This window comes from Diachasma alloeum, unplaced genomic scaffold (genome assembly GCF_001412515.2).
Source record: "Diachasma alloeum isolate Michigan unplaced genomic scaffold, Dall2.0 Dall_scaffold_00339, whole genome shotgun sequence".
NCBI lineage: Eukaryota > Metazoa > Arthropoda > Insecta > Hymenoptera > Braconidae > Diachasma > Diachasma alloeum.
Window position 1 is genome coordinate 652,489 of NW_021680478.1, and position 19,322 is coordinate 671,810.

At 36.2% G+C, this 19,322-nt stretch overlaps 1 protein-coding gene across 1 annotated transcript; it reads right to left on the minus strand.

Moving 5' to 3' along the window:
• Positions 1 to 48: 48 nt before the first annotated feature.
• Positions 49 to 16,500, minus strand: LOC107040640 (serine/threonine-protein kinase 10). The gene is made up of 9 exons (XM_015260799.1): positions 15,721 to 16,500; positions 14,853 to 14,983; positions 13,585 to 13,908; positions 11,051 to 11,135; positions 10,818 to 10,972; positions 8,407 to 8,885; positions 5,236 to 7,762; positions 2,834 to 2,974; positions 49 to 2,770 (listed from the first exon to the last, which is right to left on the minus strand). Exons 1-9 carry the CDS (start codon positions 16,241 to 16,243, stop codon positions 2,714 to 2,716), a joined length of 4,422 nt encoding a protein of 1,473 aa, XP_015116285.1. The 5' UTR covers positions 16,244 to 16,500; the 3' UTR covers positions 49 to 2,713.
• Positions 16,501 to 19,322: the final 2,822 nt, after the last annotated feature.

Below are 19,322 nucleotides of genomic sequence, written 5' to 3' on the forward strand. Positions count from 1 at the left end.
TGGGAAATTTATTGAAATAAATTGAATAATATTGAACTTATCATTGTATCCAGTTCTGAGCAAGTTATTATAATTCTTTATCATTCTATGTTACATTTTTTACGGTTTCCACTCAATTATCCTCTACTCATCCCTCGAATCTCATTTTTATTTTGGAGAGAACCAAAGAAATTTGTCTTTTTATCATTTCAATCTCATTCTCTCCATTTTCACACTTCCACATTATTTATGCATTGCTCAGCAGCACTGTAGTCATAACATGGTACATCGTTGTGCTGAACGTAGTATGCAAAGACAGATGAACTAAATTTTCGAAAGAATTTGTTCATTCGTCTTGGCGAAATACAGCAGGAGAAGTGATTAAATAAGCACAACTGCTTAACTAAGTCCTTTACAAAATTTCCTGCTGTACATCGGATGAATATTATTTATGTACAAGAGCAACAATTGAAGAAATATTGTTAATCAATGACCTCAGGCGTCATTGGGATTTATTGAATCAGCATAATGCATCTTTCTGGTTTGTTATCGGTGAAAGATTCATGATGTTCAACAGATATTCTTTGTCGGTTCAATTTTGAAATTTTAGATAGAAGAAATAACATCAATGCGTTAACAGTTCCATTCGAGGATATAAATATACAAAACAAAGTGTTAAATCTACAGTAAGGGGAAGAATTATGACGAGAACGATTCGAATTAGTGGATTAATACAGAAAATTCAATGGAATGAAGTTCAACTTTGAATTAGTTTCTGTTGCAGAGGTAACGTGATTCGAGTGTTAGAAACTTCATTTCTTATTGATTGTTTTATTCATTTTTGTCCGGAGAAAATGATGGCGTTCATCTGAAATTTACAGAGAATGTTTATAGTGGCAATTGGATTGTAGTTGAATTTTTTAGAATTGTTTAAAGAAATTACTGTGAATGTTAATAACTTGGAGACGTAATCTGGAATAATTCTTAAAAAATTCATACATAATCTAACAACTAGGATGAACGTCCCATAAACATTTCGAATCAATGTCATCATTTTTTTTACAGATTAAACCCCTCAAGACCTTGTCTGCAGAAATTGTAATCCCATTCTAATTACACGATGTATATATTGAATTCCACTAAATTGAAATGTGCCGATTCAATGACACATTGTGCAATCTGAATTCCACATTGTATAATTCAAACTTGTGAATGTGCAATTTTTTGTGTGCAATAAAATCCACCAATTCGTGTCTGCATTTCATATATTTTGACAGTAAAAAAAAACTTGAATTATACATTTTGAATTGGGAACAATAAATTAAATGTCTACAAGTTTGATGTGTACAATGTGGAATTGAGATCGCACAATGTGTAATTGGTACAGTACCTCATAATTCAATCCAATCCGGTATGCAAATCGTCTGATTAGACTCTGGCAATTACAATTTTTCAAGATAAGGATTAGATTCAATACAAAACACCAAACGTGTCAAAAAATTAATTCGCATCGGTGCTGAAGTATGCCACTATTTTTGGTCTATCGTTATAATTTCTCGTTAATGCCATGCAGTGACCATAAAAAAAAGTCACCACAGAAAAACATTTCTCACCCATTTCCTCTGTCCCATTATTCGTTAACGGAAATGTATAAGAAAAACATAATCCTTGAAAAACAGGATGGAAGAACAGCGGTTAACACCAAACCAGCACTTTATCAGTCCCACTCTCCCCACACTTCTCAAATCAAAGGATTAACATAAATTCAAAAAACATTGGACTCGAGAAAATCCGTTAAATTAGTCGGTTATTTACAAAAAAAATTTCTCGTTATTCCTACAGAATACGTCAGGAGAGAAAAGAATACGTATGTTATTATGGAAGAGCAGTAATCACGATTTCTTTTCCATCCAATTTCTATACACAAGAGATTCTAGGTAATTGGGTTATGATTCCATGAATTATGTGGCGATATTTTTAGTAAAATATATATGCGATTTACGATGTCTTGAATTTATTTTCAATTCTGCTTAATTTTTTTTATTTTTGAAATGTGCTGTTTTGAACTTTGGATTGGATTGACGGGATGATGACAAATCCTGTGAAAATATTCATGAAATATCAGAATTTCACCTCGATTTTTTTTCTTTTCCCAAATCTGGAAATCTCAATGCAATCTTTTTGAATTCATCAAAATATTTACAGGCTCAAAAAATTGATTAAGGGGTACACGCAAACAAAATTCTTCTTCGTAATTACCCCCTCGATGTCACAGTAATTTTAATAAATCAAATCAAGTTCATGAATTTCTCCCACAGCACAATTTCATTTTGATAATATATCAATTGTTCATATGCACATTTCGTACAAATTGAATTTTAAATATAAAAATGGACAGGTTTGCAGATCAATTCCAACGAAATTGTATTCGATGTTGCATAGTATGTATAAAGTACATGCCTCAATAATCTCTAAACTACAAAGGTCATTAAACACTGAATTGGGCGGATTTCCAACGTATGATTTTTTTTTTGTATTTTGTACAAATATACTTTCCCGGTTAATAATTGATTCTTACCCCACGAATTCTACCTAACGCTCCCATGAAACAACATCTATACAAATAAATTCTGCTGAGGAGATGCTCGACAGCAGTTACAAACGAAATAATCATTGGATGAGTCCAAAACATCACTCGGTCCTCAGGGGGGGGGGGATTACTATAAATGTTTCATCAAAGGAAAAATCTTTGATGCAGGGAGGAACGACGTGACGTTGATTGGAGTGAGTCCTGTGAAGGGAAAATATGAATATCAGTCACGATATCGCATCATTGGATTTATCCCTCGCTTACTGAGGAGAGGGAACTTCTTGTTGAGCCAGCGGTGTGATGAGTCAAATCTGGAAGATCCGAGGGCAGGCACAGGGGCATTGCGCTCGGGCCAAATATCGCTTCTTGCTCCTCCAGCTGTTGAGCAAATTGCTCCTCCAATCGCTGAAAAATAATTATTCGTTATGACTGATGATTAAATGAGATGAAGTGACTATTTACAAATGAGATGAAACGATTATATTCCCAAAAATCTTCAAATGTTAAAGCCCCAAATCTTCGATACTTGGTAGTCATCAGGAATTACACTTATTTCAAAGTATTCATTTTTTTTCATTGGTGAAATTACTTTAGAAAATATTTTTCGTCGATATGAAAGCATGGAGATCCATCTCATCCTTTCTTTTAAAAAACATGGGCAATGTCTCCAACGAATGAATAAAGTAAGGCTGTTTTCATGAGTACAATTGTTTTGAAAATTGAATGCCATTCTATGAAACATGAATAAACGAATCATAATTGTCCAAATCATTTTTTCACTTTGAACAAATAATATTTATATCCAAATACAAAATTTCTGATATGAATAAAAAGAAGCTGTGACTTAATATTCCAAATTAAGTTTTAATTTTTCATTTGGTGCTGAAAACACGAGATGGCAATATTCTAAGTACGGAATTATAGTAATGAGATGAACAACAGATTAATTGAATTGCCATGTGAACTAACTGAAAATTGATAACAGTGTGGGCACGCGCTCCACACTCAATTCACACTCTCAAGTGTGTTCTACAAGGAATTGAATTGTTATTATGATTAAAATCTGAACATGAGCAAATGATTTATTGTAATACGAAAATTTAACAGCTGATAAATTGGGACATATGATTTTCATGGGTCGTATGGCTTTTTGCAATGAGAATGATTATAAACAATTAATTGATAAAGGGAATATGGAATCTGTCGGGAAAAAAATCAGAACTTTAAAAACATCATCTGACTAACCTTTTGCAATCCAACTCTCCCCCGAATTTTTTTAACCGAAAAATCTCGTCGATTTCCCCGTGGGAACATGAAAAGCATCGGACAAATGATCCCATTATTCATACCAGACAACAATGAATAACAAGTGAATCTAATTCACCTCTTCCCATATCTAAGACACCAACTACTTCAACATTGACAGTTAAATCGAGAATCTCATCCTCTCATCTTGCACAAATGATAATACCTTAAAGATTAATGTGTTTTGTGTGTCGTGTGATGTTGAGATTGAGGATTTAGACAATAACAAAAGCAAAAAGAACCCCTGAAAATAAACCATTATCAACAAAACGAAAAAAAGAAAAAACAGTAACAATGACATCTCGAGGAAATTAATTCACCCACAGATGGAATGATTTTTGTAACGAGACGAATGGAAACTATCTACGTGAGACAACACTGGGTGGTCTTGACAGAGTTTCACTGCCAACGGAACTCGTGTCGGAGCCACCACGAAGGGACACCCGGGGAATGCTTATGGGGACTGGGGAATTTGGTGTGGATCTTGCGAGTCTCGGTGACAGTATCCACTTGTCTGATACCGTCATTCTGTAATCGAGTGTCGCTAAGGAAATACGAGATAGACGAGATGGTAAATAATCCTTGTAGCGCGACTCCAATGCCTCCATTTCACTCGCTAGCTCCGCCTCTAATTTCTATAACAAGTTATTTTATGTTTAATATACTGCACTGTTGAAAAAAATTTTAATGAAATTTATGGTACAGTTGGTGGGAATTATTACAACAAGGAATTTCATTATTTAGAATCCAAAATTTTAGTGAAAAATGAATGGAAATGAATGCAAATGTAAATTCCAGTTCAATTATTCCATGAAAATTGAGGTAAATATATCGTTAGTTTTTTAATTAATTGAAGTTTAGAGTAAAGTGGGATATTATTGTTTTTCTGATACTCAAAAATTTGAAGTTTCAGTGAAATTTGGAATTTAATTACTTTTTCTCCTTCCTAAATCGAAGTCAATGGCACTTTACTAAAAATTACTAGTCAACTGTCCATGAAATTCTGTTTTTTTTTGGCAGTGCACTTCTTGGAAAGTTTTATCACAAAGTTCTACTGAAATTTTAAGGAATCAAAATTCATAATTCTGGGGAAAAGTCAATGAAAACAGAGAATTCCATGATTTTTCCCCCTAATCGAATTCTGTGTCCCTCAACAAAAAATTACAGGCCAACTGTACCCGAAATTTCATAATTTTTCCAGCAATGCACCCTAAATTTAAAAAAATTATAATTATTCATCTAAATCCCCCCAAACTTCTCAATAAAATTCCCAAAAAAAAAATAGAAAAGATTTGTGTGTGAAGTATCTGTAAATGTATCTGCAATCTGATAAAAAATCCCAACCAAAAAGATGGTTTTACCTGCTTACGAGGCTTCAAATGAGCCTTCCACTCCCTCAGCTCCTTTCCATAAGCCTCCTCCTGCTCCTTAAGCTTCATAGTCTCATACTCCATAAGCATCTTCCTCTTCTCATTCTGCAACTGCTCCAGCTCCTTGATAGTGGCATCACTCTGAGCCCTCACCTCCTCCAACTGCCTGCTGTGCTTGAGCTCAAACCTCTGCTGTTCAGCCCTGTACCTCTTCTTCTCGTCCTCCTGAAACTTCTTGAGTTTCTCCCTCTCAGCATCAGGAGCAGAAATGAGAACATTCATTGTGGAGATCCTCATAGACTCCCTGAACATGGCCTCCCTCGCCTTCATCTCATTCCTTATCCTCTTGGGTAAATTTCTCCTCTCAACAGTCTGCCTCTTGATGAGTTCCTCCTCCTTCCTCAGATTCATCCTCTTCATCTGCTCCAACTCCTTCTCATGCCTGATGAGCATCTGATGTCTCTGAAGGAAGAATATATCCTTGAGTTGTCTCTTGAGCAACTGCTGTCTCTCATGTATCTGCCTCTCCTCCTGCTCCCAAATAGCCGACTCCCTGGCCCTCATCAACTGCTGCTTCTGCTGAAGGAACTGTCTCTCGATCAGGGCAATTTTCTCCCTGTGAGAATCAGAGAGTCTTCTCAACGAAGTCTCGTGATTCTCATTCAACTTCTCCATAAAAAGTTTCTCCCTGTCCTCGTGCTCCCCCTCGAGCTTCTCCTTCCTCACCTTAAACGCACTCTTTCGCTTCTCCTTGGGCATGAGATCCACCTCCTGCTTCAGCAGTCTCAACTCCTGCTTCAACCCCTCCCTGAACTGCTTGAGCTCCCTCTCCTGTTCGCCCCTGATCTTCTTGGAAGCCAATCTCAAATCAGCCTCCTGCTGTCCCTCAGCCTTCTCAATCTGCTGTCTCTGCTGTCTCCCAAGCCCATCAAGATCACTCTCAGCTGTTCTCTCCAGCGTCTGACGCTCCTGCTCAAACCTCTTCTCCTGCTGATCCTTCATAAACTGCGCCTTCTGCGTTAAATCCTGAAACTGCTTCTGCTCCATCTTCTGCAGCATCTTCAACTCCCTCAACTCCTGCTTCCTGAATATCTGATCATCGTACACACGGCCATTCTCATCGTCCCCATAAATCACCTTCGACGTTGTCGTTGTCACCACAACCCCATCAATCTCAAACTTCCTCGTTCTCTTTCTCGTCTTCTTCTTCAGATTCATTATCTGAATGTCCTCCTTCGTGCGATGTGTCCTTGGCACTTCCCTCGTGTAATCGGGCTTCCTTCTCAAGACAACCTCGTCATCCACCTCAGCAGTCTGTCGTGAATCCCTGCCCACGTGGTTCTCCTTGTTGGAGCCCCTGCTGTCCTGGCTGATTGTCGTTGATATTGACTCAGCGTCAGACCTGTCGATGCTCTTGTTGGGTGTGTGGGACCTCGTGGAGCCCGAGTCACTGTGGGATCTCGACCCCTCGTAACTGTCTGGCGACACTCTCTTCTCCTTCTTTGTCTCCTTGACCTTCTGGTCTGCCCTCCTCACCTGTCCATTCATCCTCTTGCTGACGAGTACATCGTCAACGTCTGTTGCCTCCACAGTTGTTCCCTTAACAATCATCTTTGTCTCATCACCACTGTCACTCTGGGAGGATGATCTCACATTTCTTTTGCCCATCACTGACGAGTCCTTCACCTGCTCCTGCTCATCACCAACAGTCACCACTGACACGTGACTAGTGTCAGCAAGCTCATCGACTATTGGTGTGACAATTACCACTTCAGACTCGTCCAGCTTCTTACCAATGCACTTTGGCGTGTCTGTGATGACTATTGGCTGCTCCTGGGGTGTGTACTCCAGGGAGTCGAGACTTGTGAAGCCATCGTCGTCTGTTGACGACTCGTTTACCTGGGTTTTGTTGGTCTCATTGGCGACAATTACGACTTCTGAGGTGGGTGAGGTTCGTCGTGGGGGCGGGGTCGAGGCAGCGTCTACGAGGACTGGTGGGTGAGTCGTCACCACTGTCACCTGGCTTATATTCGAGGCAAGACTGTTTGATGGGTCGGGGGAGTCCGAGGTTATTCTCACTGTTGTTGAGGACGAACGCTGATCCACCTCTGGGGATTTTGTTATCACGACAACGTCGTTTTCACGTGATTTACTGCGACTTCGGAGGGGAGTGGAGGTTATCACTGAGACGTTCAGGACTGGATCTGTCGAGCTTCGATCCACTGTGTCCTTGGTGGATGATTTGCTCTGGTGCAGTTGGGAAAACTCGTCTCGTGAAGAGTCGATACTTCTGCTTTTTGTTATTTCAGTCTTGGTGTAGTCGGTTTGGATGTTCTCGGTGGAGAGGGACTTCAGGGGCTTCTCTGGGGGCTTCTTGGGGTCTGGGTATTTGTCTGGACCCATGGAGATTCGCTTCTCCAGGACTGCGTTGAGCTTTTCCTCGACTGAGCGACGCTTTGCCTCCAGGGATTGCAGGGCTTGCGGGGGCTGCTTGTCGCGAGGGTGATCTTGGATGCTTCTGGGGGATATTTTTGAGAAAATCAGGTGATTACGCTAGCTTTTTATCAGACATCAGTTGGAAAAGGGTAAGAAGTTACAATTGAATTCTTCTGCATTGATTTGTTTCATTTTTTTCCATGTTTAATGTGACATTGTCTTGGGAACGAGTGGTTTTAAGAGGAAATGTCAGAACATATTTTTTGGTGAAAATTTTGTGATCTAAAAAAAATGTTTGCAGACATTTGGTCGTAAAACCACCCATTTTTGAGATAATTGGAAAAATAACGAAGATATTTTATGCAGATTGTAAACAAGTAAAAAATTTGACTTCGTGTTCAAGTCTTAATTACTCGAGATTGGTAGAGTGAAAATCAAAATTTTTTTCTTCATTTTCAAGATATTTTTTCAAGCTTGAAAATGAGCGCTGATTCATCCAAATCACCATTGGATCATGGAATTTCGATGATCTAAACACGTTTATTTTACCTCACCTTCTTAAAAAAAGAATTCAGGGAACTTTCTTCTTAACTGTGAATTAATCTTAATTAAAAATTATTTGAAAAACAAAAATAGGACATTGTTTGTGAATATTCTCCTCTGCGAATTCCACAAGTAAAAGAACAAAAAATTAATTCGTTTGATTTTTCTCATATGATGACTCACCCTCTTTTTTCCTCCAGGGAGCTCTGCTTACTGTAACTTGACTTTTTCTCCTCACTGGCTTCCGGTTTTGGTGGGGCAGACTTCCTCTTCTCCTCCAAGCTCATCTGATTCTTGAGAATCTTGTTGACGTCAGTGGATTTCGGTCTGATCGGTACGTTCTCCTTCTCAGGGAGCACCACAGCCTCCTTAATGTCCTTGCCATCATCCTGTGCTTTTTCAGGTAATTTTTTATGACTCGGAGGCAAGGGTGTGGCATTGGTGTGGTTCTCAGACGTCTGAGGCTTCTCCGGGGGCTCCTCGTCCTTGGGTGAGGGCGAGGGCACAATTTCCATGGCACTGGGCTTCTCAGCAGGCTTCGGAGTGACTTCTCCCTCTTCATTTTTGCTGTTCTGACGAACAGCTGGGGGCGGTGGGGCTGGACCCTTCTCGCGAGAGCCACGACGCTCGTTTGTATCGCTCGATGAAGGAGGTTTAGGGGCCTGTGAGAATTGAAATCCAGAGATGAAGGAAAAATGTTTTATAAGTGGACAATTCGAGGATTATTCAACCAAAACGATTTTTGCTTCCAAATGGAAGGCTTCTATTTGAGCGATTTTCAGGTTTTTAAATTTGATGGCAAATGGTCTAGAATGTTATGAAACGTTTATTTCATAAGGAAAAAGGATTAAATCCAATGATTTTACGAATTTTCCAGCAGCAAAAGACAAGAACTCCTCAACTTAATTGAATTTTCCACCAAAATATGAATATTCAGTACCTAATTAAGTTGGATTTTCAATGAATTCATAATTCAAGAATATATTCACCTCAATTTTCCTTATTTCTATTAATTTTTATGGAATAATAGTACAAAAGCTAAAGTTTATAGTTTCCATAGATTTTTCCATTAAATTTTAAATTTTTCCATTTTCAATTACCAAGGAATTTTCAAATTCCTTGAAATTTCAGTGGAACTATAATGTGATGAAAATTCTCAAGTGCAGTGCACTGGAAATTTTTGCCGAAAATTTTTAACAATCAAAATTCTTACAAAGTTGAAATTTCTACTCAGTAAAAAATCGTTAGAGATCTAATAAAAATATAAGAGAGATGTTTTCTTCTGTTTCTTAACGAATGTACAAAAGTGCTATAGAAGTAGTTTTCATTTTCATCGATTCAATAATTTTGGAAATGACGTAAAATTCAATTAAAAATGGAGAAATTATTAATGAAATTAGTAGAAGAAAAAAAAAATTATCTGATTCATAATTACTGAATTGCCTTGAAAAGAAACAGTACTCACAGGTTTCTTCTCGACAGACAGTGGAATATTCTCCCTAGAATCCGTCTTCCTCAGTTTCTTGTTCTTCTCCTCCTTCTCGCCCTCACGATTGATCTCACGCTTGTTGCTCTCCTCCTTCTTGGGCTGATCGGGCGACACGGCATCCTTATCTGGAACTGAAACATCAAAATAACGTATCAGTGAACTATCCCATCAGCGCCACAATAATCCTGGATAAAATAATAAAATCTTACTTCTGATTTCAGTGTCGCTGCGCATAGATGTAGAGTCATCTCCGAGTTGGTCCAGCTCCAGGGGCAGCTGCGACGTGCGCTGCTCCTGAAATAACAATCCCCATTAAATAAAAAATCCACCAACAATAACCATCACACGTAAATTGTGCTGAACATGAAAACAAACTACATATCCAATGAATAATTCATGAAACAATAAAAATTGTTAAGGATTGAGAATGGAAACCCCTTTTCTAAACTAAATCATCAAATGTAAAAAGCATGATTGGGTTTTTGTGTAAATAAAAAATAAGTGGACAATTGCATTTTTGTATAAATGAGTGTAGTTATTGTTGCTTATAAATTCGCAATTTGCTCCCGAATGGGGTCTCTTTTGTTAATTCTTATCTCACTATTTTCTTCATCTATTTCTTCATGTCATAGTACTATCATCGATTGAAATGTAATCAAAATTTTCAAGCCCTGATTCAATGGCTATTACTGATAATTCTTTCAGTAATCAACAACGAATTGTGCGACCCCCATCATATTCTGATATAATCAAGCGGGTATTGTTACCAATTTTTTGAGCTATGACTAATTCCATTTTGATGACAATTTTTTAAGTGATCGTTGAAAAATCAATTTTTGGAAAAATATCAATTTTTTCGAATCTGTATGAAAAATTGAAGTTTAATTGGTGTCAATGAATAGAGTTTATTAAAGCCTATATTCATGAAAATGAAGACAAAAGACTACATACATACATACATACAGACACCACCTACAAATCACATATTCACACTTTGTACGCCATATTTNTAAAAATGGAGAAATTATTAATGAAATTAGTAGAAGAAAAAAAAAATTATCTGATTCATAATTACTGAATTGCCTTGAAAAGAAACAGTACTCACAGGTTTCTTCTCGACAGACAGTGGAATATTCTCCCTAGAATCCGTCTTCCTCAGTTTCTTGTTCTTCTCCTCCTTCTCGCCCTCACGATTGATCTCACGCTTGTTGCTCTCCTCCTTCTTGGGCTGATCGGGCGACACGGCATCCTTATCTGGAACTGAAACATCAAAATAACGTATCAGTGAACTATCCCATCAGCGCCACAATAATCCTGGATAAAATAATAAAATCTTACTTCTGATTTCAGTGTCGCTGCGCATAGATGTAGAGTCATCTCCGAGTTGGTCCAGCTCCAGGGGCAGCTGCGACGTGCGCTGCTCCTGAAATAACAATCCCCATTAAATAAAAAATCCACCAACAATAACCATCACACGTAAATTGTGCTGAACATGAAAACAAACTACATATCCAATGAATAATTCATGAAACAATAAAAATTGTTAAGGATTGAGAATGGAAACCCCTTTTCTAAACTAAATCATCAAATGTAAAAAGCATGATTGGGTTTTTGTGTAAATAAAAAATAAGTGGACAATTGCATTTTTGTATAAATGAGTGTAGTTATTGTTGCTTATAAATTCGCAATTTGCTCCCGAATGGGGTCTCTTTTGTTAATTCTTATCTCACTATTTTCTTCATCTATTTCTTCATGTCATAGTACTATCATCGATTGAAATGTAATCAAAATTTTCAAGCCCTGATTCAATGGCTATTACTGATAATTCTTTCAGTAATCAACAACGAATTGTGCGACCCCCATCATATTCTGATATAATCAAGCGGGTATTGTTACCAATTTTTTGAGCTATGACTAATTCCATTTTGATGACAATTTTTTAAGTGATCGTTGAAAAATCAATTTTTGGAAAAATATCAATTTTTTCGAATCTGTATGAAAAATTGAAGTTTAATTGGTGTCAATGAATAGAGTTTATTAAAGCCTATATTCATGAAAATGAAGACAAAAGACTACATACATACATACATACAGACACCACCTACAAATCACATATTCACACTTTGTACGCCATATTTAGTTATGGCCGTGACTATTCGCACCATTGCGTGAATCACTCCCGTACACTCCATACACTTCACGCATGCGTGAAGTTTGTGTGTTTCACGCAGCCGAATTTTCATACTGCTGTGTATTTCACGCAGTTGAAGTTTCATACTACTGTGTGTTTCACGCAGTTGAAGTTTTATTCTACTGTGTGTTTCACGCAGTTGTATTTCTATACTACTCTGTGTTTCACGCAGTTGTATTTTTATACTACTCTGTGTTTCACGCAGTTGTATTTTTATACACCTGTGTGTTTCACGCAGTTGAAGTTTTATACTACTGTGTGTTTGACATCATGTACTCAACTTGTGGAAAAAAATAATAATTCATCAGCATTGTAACAACAGGATTTCCTCAATATTATCAGGCAAACTACTAACCTGACACTCGGACGGGTGATGGGGCTGGCGAGGCCCAGGAGAGCCGCATGCACAGCCAAATATCAAACGTTACAACAGTACATTCACATTATGTCCTCATCCAATTGACAATATCTCTGAACATTGTCTCAACAACCGAACGAATGTAACAATCTACGATATTAATCATCTACTTGCATGACCTTTGGTTCAATTACAGGAAATATTCATGTGGAAAACTTGTATTTTATCTCTTGTTTACATCACAATGCACATAAAAAACAGTTTAATGTAAAAATTCATGTAAAATTAACGGCAATAAATGAGAAAAAAATGAACGTTCAATCAATCAAAACCTCCAAGGCAAGGCGTGGTTATGAAGTAAAATGGTTTTTTTAATAGGGATGCTATGTATTGTTGTCGCGGGAGCAGCTTACCAATCCGCTGATACTGTTCCCTGTGTTTTTTCGCCTTTTTGGCCTTCTATTTATTGTGCAAGCGTGTAAAACAATTGACGGAAATAATTTAGTAAATAAATTCGATCAAGCCTAGTGCTTGTCTAATAATCAGTGGCATTACAGCGTATTTTATTGCTAAAATGAGTCATTATACATGATGGAGTCCCTTCTTTTTTTTATATACATTTAATGGTTTGGGCTGAGATCTCGTCTACGGCAATTCAAATTCGCAGATTACTAAATCGAAATGGATAATTCAATATTTTCCTTGAATGCCACATAACTCAATTATACAATGTGGAAGTCAGACTGCACATGGGTTGGTGGATTTAAATTTGTATCAAAGTGAAGGGAATATCTTCATCTCTCCGTTTAAAAAAAAACAATTTTTTTTAGGACTTGCAATTTTGCATAAACATTCTTAATTATCAATAACGTGAGCACGAAATCTAGAAAAATTCTACAAAAATTCCAGACTAATTTCATCATTTACCCGTCTAATGTATCGAAAAATGAAGGTACTCCATCGCGTGCAGGTCATTTCGACAATAAAATTCTGCATAAAATATGCCAAATCAATATTCCATCGTCTTCATGTCTCCGGTTTAATTTATTATCTCCCCTAACATGCTGATGATGCAAATGATCTAAACGTTCTGCATATTCAGACATTGAGGATGAAGAGTAGAGTGAAAGAACGATCGCAACGATCATGATTTTTCATCTTCATTGAAAATAAATGACAGAACGTGCGGGAATCGTGATATTCTCTCCCTGGGGTTTGTGTTCAAGAGTTGAGTCTAGCTATCAATCGATAGATGACAATGAATCGAATGTTCCTTCTATAGAATGCAATGATGATGATTAGATATGAGAGACAGACACTCACTTCAGCCTCCTCGTCGACGAGCTCCTCTTCGACAACGTCCGCCTTGTACTCCAGCAGAAGATCTCTAATGGACTTTGAATCGAGTGTGCGATTTATGAAGGGATGCTTCAGTAGTTCGTCAGCTGTTGGTCGGGCCGTGGGATCTTTGATGAGGGCTTTGGCTATGAAATCGTTGAAATCTTTGCTCCATTTACCTGGATGCTCTAGTTTTGGTGGATCGCTCTTTTGGATCTTCAGGAGGACTCGCATGGGTGACATCTCGTGATTTGGGGGCTCCATTTGAGCGAATTCTATCAGAGTTATTCCTAGGGACCAAATGTCCACCTGAAATTACATAAAATTATCGTGAATTGCCGATTTTCATTTGAATTTATTCTTGTTTTTTTTCTTTTAATTGTTGTCAATGAAATTTTAAGGATTCTGTGCATTGAAAGTTTACAATTTGATTGGAAAATCCTCGGAAACTGTAAATTGCAATTGAATTATTCCGTAAGAATAAATGGAAGTCGCAAAAATTTAGATAAATATATTCTTCAATTGTCTGTTAATTGAATCAAAGTGATTATTAATTCAATTATCGTCTTTCTGTTATGCAGAAAGTTGAATTACCATTCAGTTTTTAGTGAAATCGGAAACTTCATTATTTTTTCCCCCCTAAAGGCTTTATTAAACTCAAATAATCGATCGAATTGATGTAACAATTGACATTCTAATTGAATAAATGAATTATTCCTAGGGACCAAATGTCCACCTGAAGTTACAAAAAATTTTCGTGAACTGCAGGATTTTTAGGTGAATTTATTCTATTTGGCTTTTTGTCTTTCATTATTTCATTCAACTATTTTATTTTTTATTAGATGTCTAAAATGAATAATTCGTAAAAAATTAAGAAATCAACTCCTTTGATTTTTATTTGAATTTAATCTCTTGTTAAAGTTTTTCCTTCCATTATTTTCAACAATTTTATTTGTCTACTAAATGTCCCAACTTTTAATCTTCATTCCCATGATAACTCCTTATTTTATGCTTTTGTTAGATGTACCGAATGAATAATTAATAAAAATACTTGAGAAATCATCTCTAATCATTAGAAATTTTCATTTCCAAATGTCTCGACAACTAGGTAAACTAAACGAGGTATTCCCTGAAGGTTTTATTTAGGTAGAATTTCGAGTTTCACTGGCTTTCCAATGGACTCACTTTCATTAATGTTCTCGATTAATTCCTCGATTGAGTCAATCGAGAAATCATTGTAAACTTGCACTGACCTTGAAATCGTAAGGATTGTCTCTGAATGTTTCGCACAGGACAACTTCCGGCGCCATCCAGTATGGAGTGCCAATGAATGTGTCATGCTTCTGGAGGGTGTGTTTGTTCTTCGCTGATACTCCAAAATCGGCTGTAGCACGAAGAAATTCAACCAATTGACTATTTCATTCTGGTTTCCAACTAATTTTAGTAATGCATCATTTTTAAAAATTGCAGAAATCCCAGAGAAATTGCTAAAGAGGGTCTTTATTTACAATTAATTAATTGAAAAAAAAAATCACTGGAATTTTTTTTCTGATGTTCCTATTATTACGTGAGAGTTTCGCTGGAATTTCAAGGATTTTTCTTGAAAATTCACAATTTGATAGAACAACCGTTGGAGACTAAATTTCGGTTTAATTATTCTGTAAAAATTAATATACGTCCCAAAAATTCACGTGGAAATGAATTGCAAAAATTACGAATTGAAGACTGAACATTTTTAAAAGGGGATAATCGACTGGAAAATACAGAAAATATATTTTTCTTTATTCGTCTGGGTAGAAACTTGGAATTACTGTTTTTTCTTCGAATATGGGCAGAATATGAATATTTTGGAATTTTATGATCTGATTTTAACGAGAAGAAATGAAAAAAATATAAAAAATATAGGCGGGAAGAAAGAAAAAAATTAATTTTTCAATGGCTCTGGAAAGTTTTAAAATCGATATATTTTTCGAATAATGGAAGAAACCCATAAATTCAATTTATATCCTTGTCTTTTGATGGAATGAATAGAATAAATGACAGAAATTCAGCATTGAAGACTAAATATTTTATCGAATTATTATTATATATATAATAATAGTAATAAATAGTAATAGTCACCCAGCTTAACTCCACCAGCCATAGTAAGTAAAACATTTCCCGCCTTGAGATCCCTGTGAATGACCCTGGCCTTGTGCAAAAACGCCAGTCCCTCAGTCATCTGTTGGCAAACGTAAGCAATCTGCGACTCAGTCAGTGGTTTCTCCAGCTCCACCATTATGGAGTCAACAGCCCCACCATCGCAATACTCAATCAGCATCCAAAGTTTGCCATCGTCGAAGTAAGCCTCGTGCAATTCCACTACATTGGGATGCTTGAACTCAGAGAGAATGTCAATTTCAATCATGAAGTCGCTCAGATCGTCTTCACCCTCTAGTGCACACATCTTGGCAGCAGCCAGCTGCTGCGTCTGCTTGTTCTGGGCCTTGTAGACCTTGCCGAAAGCGCCATCTCCAAGCTCTCCAATCATGTCCCAAAATTCCGTTGGATCACAGTCCATTTTAATGTTGTTGTACAACTTCTTCTTTTTGGCGTCGTTTCCACCGAAGTGGAACGCCTTCTTCAGGTTCGATAAGAACGACATTTTCGCTTTTTTTTTTTAAATTAAATTAGGAAGAAAAGTAGATGCAGTCTGTGATTCACATCTCTCAGTTTGGTCGGTCCAAAATTAGAGCTTCTGGGAAACTCAGACCCCCAGGCATGTGGGGATCAGGGTGGATATCTCCCGCATCTTGATATTATTCTAGTGGACGGTTCAATAATTCAGAGGGTGTGGGGTAATTAATTCAATTGAATTCCTTAATTGGTCCATTGCGGCCGCTTCCAATGGCTATTTTTCAAAATCCTGGAATGGAGAATTGTTTTTTTATGAGGAAATCCTCTGGACAAATTTAATTGAATTATTTTTTTGCCATTTTAGAAAATTTTGTGGAATTTTGCGAAAAAAAAAATTCTATTGGAGTTTGAAGAGTTTCGGGAACTTTTGAAAATTAAAAACGATTCCATGCTATGAATAATGCGTTTTGCAATGTTTTAAATTTTTGTGAAATTTTGAGAAACCGAGAGAGATTTTATTGGATTTCAAAATGCAATATTGGATTTTAGAATCCAATCTAAGGTATAGATTGAGTGAATAGAATTTCAACAACTCCAAAAAAATTCCCTGAGGATTTAATGAAATGGCGTTTCGTACTCAATAGTTGAATGAACTTTTTGTATCAACAGGTGAATGAAGAAATCACCATAAAATATCCCTAGATTTACTATGGCTAACTCAACATCCATATAGCTGTATTTGAATTCCATCACCAGAGAAAACTGGGACATGCCTGGCAGAGCAACATTCCAATAGGAACGAGCGAGAGACAACCACATGGCCGTAATACCCAACATTATTTTCTGCCAATGAAGAGTCAGAAGTAAAAGTTCTATTAAGAAATATGGAAAGTCCACATGTGGACCCATGATTTAAAGATTTTCGTGAAATTATCACAGATATCCAACGAATTTTTAGCGATGGTGGGATAAATTAAAACAACATTCATCAAATTTTAATTTTAAAAAACGATAATGTTGGAGAAAATAGAAGAATGTTCATCTTATTTATCATTAAAAAAAAACAAGTGGGAAATTGGTCTTGTGTTGCATATGGTATAGTTATTTTTGCTAATAAATTAGCAATATGCTTCCGAATGGATATTTTTTGCACATAATTTCCTTCCATCATGTATAATTCATTGTTTATTTCATTTTATTAAATTGCATAAGATTTCTATACAACCGATTGTCTTTTTTACAGTTCTCTCTCCCTTCAGCCCTTCGACAAAATGTTGATAGGAAAAAGTGTTATTGACACAATACTAGAATGAATTTGCAACATCACATTTGAAGAAACCATCAGGAAGCTCACTTTCAGGGAAATTCACGAAAAATTCAAACTTTTCAACAATCGCCATAAAAATTGAATAAACCAATATAGCTATGGTAATCATCTTTTAACTTTGAATTAATGGCATTAAAACAAACATTTAAAGCTATGGTTGAATTCATTTGAAGCGTGATATTCAAAGATATCCCGGAATTCCGATTTTCAAAAAATACAAAATTTTTGAAAATTTTCAAATAAATGAAAATAATGATTATTGCTATCGCCTCCATCTTCGAACTCGGTCAATAGGACATCCAAACAAATTTCTTAAGCCATCATCCAATCAATGCAGAACTTTTTTTTGTTATCGTGGGACAACCAATCTTCGAACAAATTCGAAAATAAAAAAAAAGTGGATGAATTAAATTTTAATTAATGGCGATCCATAGGACTCAAAAATACCTATATTTAAAAGATCCCAAAGATTCCGGAAAAAGATTCCATTCCATCCATTCATTAGCAAAAAATTGAAAAAAGACTTTACCACACACATACGTACGGACACGGTCTAAAAATCGCATTTTCGGACTTTTTGGATCATAATGGGTCGATATAACACAATAATCCAAAAGTTAAAGTTTAACGATTACAAAGCTTCCATTCGGAAAGAAAAATGATAATGTTGGAGAAAATGATAACAACATTTATCTAATAGGAACTAAGTTTTCCGTAATTGTCCTATGCACCCATTCTACTACCTCATTGATAGGTAAACGACAAGATTTATGGAGAAACGTCGCCTACAAAAATTCAATTTTTATGAAAGATATTAAATTTTCTTCTACCAAATTGGTTGATTTACCTCAGTAATTTATATATTAATTAATAATCAGTTATTAATCAACCAGTAATATTTCTCATGTTTATAAATGAAAAGTTAATCATTTACGGGCGAAACTTGAGATTAAAACATTTTAATTTCCAAAACAAAAATGATAATGTTGTCATTTTCTTCAACATTCCTTGAATTTTGCAGGGTATTTGATAATAATGGAGATGAATCAGCGCATAAACTATCAGGAATGTTTTCAGTGAGGTATTGGGCACGGATTGGGCAAGTGAATAAGTCCTTTACGTGTTCCTGATACCATCATCTTCGATAAGAGGAGAATTTGATAAAGAGATAAAACAATAAGACATGAGATAAGTGTCTCTTTCATAACGACACCTTTTTGTGGGATGATTCACCTGTAGTTCACGAACGAAGAAATTACTCACATTTCACCGGATAGTGAACAATTCGGTGAATTTAATTTCCTAAAATACAGAAAATGCCAAATTCTCGTCGGAATTAATGCAAAAACTGAAGGCCGACGTGTCACCTCGAGACGTAAACTTGAGAATTACATAATCGAAAGATCAAGTTCTTCAAGAGCAATAAAAAATTGAGAGAAGGAAAATTAATTGTTTTCATACTTAAGTATCTCCGGATCTAGTGATACGAATTGGACGACTCAGGAGTTATTTTAAAGCTTGAAAAAATACCTCTAAAATGGAAAAATCTTGAAAATTCACTCTGTCCTTCTCGACTTATCTTCAATTAAAAAATTGCCGTAAGCATATTAGTTAAGTAAACTGAACTTTTCTCAAACGTGATTATCTCCAGATCAAAGTATTCAATCCAAATGAATCAAATTTCATTTTAAACTCTGAAAAAATACGTGGAAAATGAAAAAAAATCTAGAAAATTCACTCCACCATTCTCGGCATATTCACAATTTAAAAATTGCCCCAG